Here is a 6,670-nt window from a genome sequence, read left to right as displayed (position 1 = left end):
TTCTACCGTTTGATGTCGTACCAAACGCTGTTTGAGCTATAGGCGGCGCTATCTTGTGGCTGATTTTAAAATGTAAACTGTTTATCACAGCAGAACATCTAGTGTTTCACGTACAAACAGAGGCATCTGGAGGAATTTCTGGTAAATATTAACTAAATAATGAAAATACCGTCATTTAAAATCTTAAATATCAATATCAATGATGGCGAATATCATATACAAAATATACTCAAGTGTATTTTATGATGTTGATAATGTGAAAAATAGTTTTTATATAATTAATTGTACTTAATTGTATTTAATTTATATAAGCATGGCATGAATCTAACATCGTATAGAACCAGAGATGTCTGATATAACTCTGTGCTATATTAACTGTCTTATTGTCTTTGTCATAGTTTATGCAGAATATGTGTGATCAAGTAATGTGTAATCAGAATATGTGTAAACAAAATTTGATTGCTGCGACTGCAACTATCGGCTATCGACTAGTGACATTCGAGTTCCACTAGTTAGCAAATGACATGCAGCTTATAATAAGTTTTGAAAACAACACTTATTTTACTTATATATTGTACACTTGAGATTTATCCAGTAAGAAAGTTAATTGCGTTGATGGAAATCGAAATTTTATTGCTTTTTCTTGTATAGTTCTGAATATCTTATTAGTTGTAGTTCTGACTATCGATTGTATCAATGATAGTGAATGAAAAGAATTAGTGATACCATTTGTGGTGAAATCACTGCAGACAATATCGCAACAAGAAAAACCCTGTTTCAAGATCGATACTATACTATTACTATTTCGACATTGCCTAGGACTTTTTGTCTGCGAAAGAATTTCATATGTATGTTTATTTTCCACATAGAAGTTGAAATATTTCTCTGTTCATCATTTTACATAATACAATTTATCATATATGTCGATGAAAAAGCAATTTTACGTTCTTTTCAGATGCTCTAATATGCACATGCGCGCACGAGGAATTTATATGAATTTCACCTTCCTGTTTGGTTAGAAAATTACTAACTTGATGAAGGCGTCTATTCGTAGTCTGTGTTCAAGTTTAGTAGTAACCATACTCGAACGGTAGGAATATTGTCGCCATTTTGGGGTGTTGTTTGAGACGAGAAGATGCTGTTTGTTTCGCTATTTTACTAAAACTAGTATCATACTTTTCGTGTACCTGAGAAAATGACGCAATTTCTGCCTCCAAATTTATTAGCACTTTTTGCTCCGCGTGATCCAATACCTTATTTACCACCGGTTAGCAAGCTCCCGCATGAGAAGAAAAATGGAGGCTATATCGGCGTTGGAGGTTTTCTTAAATATTTCGAGGTAACAAAAATTGAAATAAACTTTCATATTGTACGTATACGGGTATTATGGAAATGTTTTTTTTGTTCAAAGATAGCCTATTAATAGCATTTAATGATTTACGAAATGTAATAACGAAATTATAACGTGCATTTTTTATAGGAACCTAAAGATACACCACCACCAGTGCGTGTGGAAACGAGGGAAGAACGCCTTGAACGCAGAAGAAGAGAACGCGCCGAGCAAGTGGCGTATAAATTAGAGCAAGAAATCGCGGTATGGGATCCTGCTGGTATTCCAAATGTAACTGCAGATCCTTTTAAAACTCTTTTCGTAGCTCGTATAGTGAGTATTTCCTATGAGTAAAGACTAATTTTCATACAACTACGCCAATAAACTTTTACTTCAAGTTTTACTTCCTATTTACGTTCTTATCACATTGTTTCTAGAACTATGATACTTCAGAATCTAAACTTAGAAGAGAATTTGAAGTATATGGCCCAGTAAAAAAGGTACGTAAATAAAAGTTAGTTCGCTTTGAATTGTACAGATTACTAAGATTTCTATTCAATATTTCAGATAGTGGTAATTCATAATACAATAAATGGCAAACCTAGGGGATATGCGTTCATTGAATATGAGCACGAACGAGATATGCACTGTAAGTAAAACGCAAGAAACATCAATCCCTTGTTGAGAACCTCAGTGAGTCCATAGTCTGGAATTTCACTTTACTTAGCGTCACTTCCAGCTAGTTATAGTGGGGCAGGGCTATAGTTAGGCTACCCATTTTCATTGGTACTAAACCAGACGGTATGGGGGGTCCCGCCATACATCCATGCAGGATTACCATTCTGTAAATGCATATATGGTAAACGATCAACTGAAAAAAGAAATATTGGCTGTCTTGATTAATGCAGTTTTTATCTTGTTCTTGGTACAGCGTGGTGGCCGCTGCCGGCAACTAGTGCCGTTCACTATTCCATGCAAAATCCCTGAACCTGCCTGATATGATAGGTTTGTATGTGTGGTAAGATCCAACATACAACAACGTTTGTTAGCGTCTATGCTTACCCTATTTATCTGATTTTGTTATATTTGCGGTTTTTGAGTACCACCCCTCTGGGGGTTGCTGATAGTTATACTTTTAAAATATTGGGAGTCAGGACTCTTTTCCATTTGGGCTGAAACTCTTTTATTTTTAACTACACGGTTTGCAAAAGTTAGCATTCTACATTGAAATTGATTGGTGGGCTTTTAGGAGAAAGGTTCAGGGACACGCTCTGCAAGCAGTTAGACTTTGCGTCTGTACATAAAGATAGATTGCAAATGTGATAACCAAACTATCTATATATATTATATAAAAATTATATGTATAATATATATATATAGGCATGAACAGACAATGTTTAAATTTCTTCGACTAAAATTTAACCGCATTCTCTCTCAATAATACATTAACAATCATGCATCATTGGGTAATACAATACACTTCATCGTGTCTTGGTTGTAGCACCTACTTTTTTTTTTCTTGTAATGGGCATATTATCATAAGTACTTGTAGGTCAAACTGTTCTCTCTTAAAATTTAAGTAGAAACGTGTACCAAGCGAATGTCGGGCATCATAAATGGACTCTATGACAAAAGATATTTTCTCGTTAGGTCTAGTACCAAATTGCATGTTCCAAACTAAATGATTGTTCTGTCTCGAGCATCTTATTTCGTCGCTGTTTTCGTTTTACTAAAGTTTTAAATTAGTTAGTTATCATCTTATTTGGAAGGTCATCTAATCATTCTTTCTCAATCAATTGTTTACATTTAAGTCCTTGAACATATCAATTTCGATATAGAATACTAATTTATTCGAAAAATCTGGCTTCGGATTTTCATCTCGAATTAGTTAATTCCTTGGAAAGCGTGCATAGAAAATAATACGTGTATGTTCAAAAGGTAAACAAACGTTTTTCGTGAAGGTAAAGTTCCCCTTGTTAAACAAGAGAAAAACACAAGCCGTTTAACGTTACGTTAAATTTAATATATGATTAGAACACAGTATAATATATAAAGTATAAAGCATACGATACTTGCGCACGGTTTGGTCGTAAGTAGAAAAAAAAGCGCACCAGGTAAATGCAAAGTAAACTTCTTCGGAGATTGAACGAACATATGAAGACTGGGCACCTTCCCAATGAATAGCATACGCGCTGGCCTACTCTATGCTCGCGAGTCTCTTACAAGTTCATTTCACGATTAAACGTACTTCTAAGATTTGTGTTAACTTCCGTACGTAAGTAGCCGCGGTAGGTATTTTTGTATCTGCTATACTTTTTGAACTTTACAAATGTAGATTTAAGGTACCGAAAAATCCGTACATTTTATTACTGATTCATGCCCCGCGAATATAACGTAGACTCGTGATTTTATACGGTAAAATGATCATTACGGTACGGCATCGGACCTTCTTCTAGAAGCGTAGCGAACATGATCTCGGGATATTCGACTCTTTGTACGCTTTATACATAAAGAAACGCAATCTCATCATTCCTGTATATATATATATATATATATATATATGTACATATACATCTCGTGAATACAGAAATTAACCAGTCTCAGATTCGAGAATTCTCGTTTCGTGATGGTACGTACATTTTACTTTATAAAAGAACGCACGTTATAATTGGTACGTGTATAATCAGGAATAATATGTGCCGATACCTTACGACCTCAATCATTTCTGAAAAAATAGTAACAACTATTAGTTTGGATAATATCGTTGAGGCAATAATAAGAAATCTGACGGAAATAGAAATAATATCGGGAAAAAAAAAGAATCATGTATAGGTAATATAGTGAATGCATCGTTCGATACTCGATTTATTATCTCTTTTGTATTTTCAGTATCGCATTCTCAGACTGTTCTTGTATTCGTGTCTGTATATTTTTCATTTGTACTTAAACGAGAATTGTTGAAATTTCACGGTCCGTGGAAAAAAGCCTTTTGAAGAAGATATTTTCTTAGTTGCGATATTCGCACTGTCAAGTCTAAAGATTGAAGTCTTTTTAGAATAAAAATCTTTTCTGCCACCTCAGATTTATTTCCTTGGGACATAGAAGTCCCATAGTTTACTAAATAGTGAACGTGGGATCGCGAGCAAATGGTAATTTTCAATCGGTACTTCTAGCTGCTTATAAGCATGCGGATGGTAAGAAAATAGATGGTCGCAGAGTGTTGGTGGATGTCGAACGTGCCAGAACCGTGAAAGGGTGGCTTCCGCGAAGGCTGGGTGGTGGACTTGGAGGAACGCGAAGAGGTGGTCCAGACGTAAATATTAAGCACTCTGGTCGGGAAGACAATGAAAGAGAACGAGAACGGTATCGTTTGGAACGAGAGAGGGAGAATTCTGGACGCCTTGATAGAGACAGGTAAACGTTCATACTGTATACACATTTGTAATATTTTGAATAGAAATGTACTAAATTCTGTTATGTCTTTATATTTTGTGCAGAGATCGCGATCGTTTGGATAGAGAACGTAGAAGGTCTCGCGATCGTAAAAGAAGGACAAGAAGTAGGTCACGCGATCGAAAACGTAGACGTAGCCGTGATCGCTTACCTGATCCGGATATTGAAGAGATTCAAAGAGACGAACGACCACGTGACAGGAGAGATCGTGATCGTGATCGTGATCGAGATCGTAAGAGAAGACGTTCCAGGAGTAACGAACGCGATCGCGATAGAGACCGTAAGAGGGACAAACGTGATCGTGATCGCGAACGTAGAGATAGAAAAGATCGGGGTGATCGTCAGGATGAAGATACGAAAGAAATCCGAATCAAAGAGGAACCTCTGGATGGTATATTTTTCTTAATCTATTGCCAAGTCTCATTTAAATCGGTTAATTCGTTGGAATATTAATTTTCATACGAAAATTTTTCAGATTACCCTGACTATAGTAACACTTTCTCAACGTCTGGATCATACTTTACCGCTGTAAAATACGAAGATGATAATGACCAAGAAGTAGAAGAGAAATACAGAATTCCTGAAGGTCGTCCAGATCCCCCTCCCTACAATAACTATGATTCCGTACAAGACTATTGATCTCGATGATATTTCTTATATTGTTCTTTTTCGTTACCACGCACGGCATGATGAATTAACGCAATTGCCAATAATATATTGTATTTCCTACTGATATTAGTGTAACATCGAATCGACTACATTGAGTATTTAGTTTCTGTAGAATCTACAGCGACCAGATACTCAGTAAGGATATTGCAAGGTAAGCAGATTTGGATTATTGATTTATATGCAATTATTTTTACTTTGTTGATTCGGACTTTTGTATATTTACGATTAGTACCAAGGTAATTTCGGTAAATGAATTTAGGTACACATTGAATGTTGTCAGAATTAAGTTTATGAATTTCAATTATTATAGCAGTTTGTGTGAGACCTCGCAATATGGAACTGGTAGGTTTATAGATATCCGAACTTTTTTGTGTCTACGATAATTCCAATATTCTCTAAATGTGTACATACCTTCACGACTGCTACATGTATATTTATATATATATACAAATAAAACGAATTACCACTTACGTTTATTGGATATCCCCGTATTTATTTCTGCTTTTCATAATTTGTGAAACTGAAAAGTAAATATTCGTATAAAGACAATTTATATACACGATTTTAACATTTATATGTCTGGTACGTTTCGATAAACTTAACTGATAGTTGAGCAAGTGTAGTAGATTGTACTTGTTGTTTAGAACATTTACAAAGATTTATGAAAGGTGAAATATGGCGTTTGGTTAATGTACCTATGTAGATATATGCATGTACCGGACGTTGAGGTATCGAACCAGAGTTATCTTTGGTTACATCTACCGTGAGTGACCGGATCATCGCGTATTAACTGGACCAAATCATTCCGGTCTCTTACCTGTGTATACGATGTCGATACCAGGATTAAAAATAGTGAAAACTTCCAAGAAAATCAATTACAACGATAAAATTACTGTACTTTGAATAAATTTGTTTAGGGTAATTGTATTGTAGGTATCCTATTACGAGAAATTGTGTAGCTTTTTTTTAACAGTATGTTATTCTTAAACTTCACATCAATTGGAAAAATCAAATCGTAAAAGAAATACCACATGCGTGAATGAAACAGATTTCGCCTTTATCTATTGCTTACTTGTCTTCACCTCCATTTTCTTATTATTTTTGTATTCATTGTAACCGTTATTCTCGTATCTTATTGGAGAAAGCGTTATACAAATTATTAAATGTTAAATGTTACAACTTATGGAACTATCTGCCATTCAGAATTGGCGCCAGTGG

General features: G+C 35.1%; 1 protein-coding gene across 1 annotated transcript; it reads left to right on the top strand.

Annotated features, from left to right (window-relative positions):
- Positions 1-1,063: 1,063 nt before the first annotated feature.
- On the top strand, positions 1,064-5,933 carry LOC117207661 (U1 small nuclear ribonucleoprotein 70 kDa-like). The gene is given in 9 exon segments (XM_033448065.1): positions 1,064-1,339; positions 1,481-1,663; positions 1,768-1,830; positions 1,898-1,979; positions 2,262-2,306; positions 2,309-2,335; positions 4,504-4,744; positions 4,828-5,174; positions 5,259-5,933. Coding segments are annotated over 9 exon segments (1,296 nt in total). The 5' UTR covers positions 1,064-1,195; the 3' UTR covers positions 5,423-5,933.
- Positions 5,934-6,670: the final 737 nt, after the last annotated feature.

Source organism: Bombus bifarius, unplaced genomic scaffold (assembly GCF_011952205.1).
Source record: "Bombus bifarius isolate JDL3187 unplaced genomic scaffold, Bbif_JDL3187 scf7180000008045, whole genome shotgun sequence".
Classification (NCBI taxonomy): domain Eukaryota; kingdom Metazoa; phylum Arthropoda; class Insecta; order Hymenoptera; family Apidae; genus Bombus; species Bombus bifarius.
The sequence above is the reverse complement of the archived record's forward strand: the minus strand, read 5'-3'. Positions and strand labels throughout refer to the sequence as shown.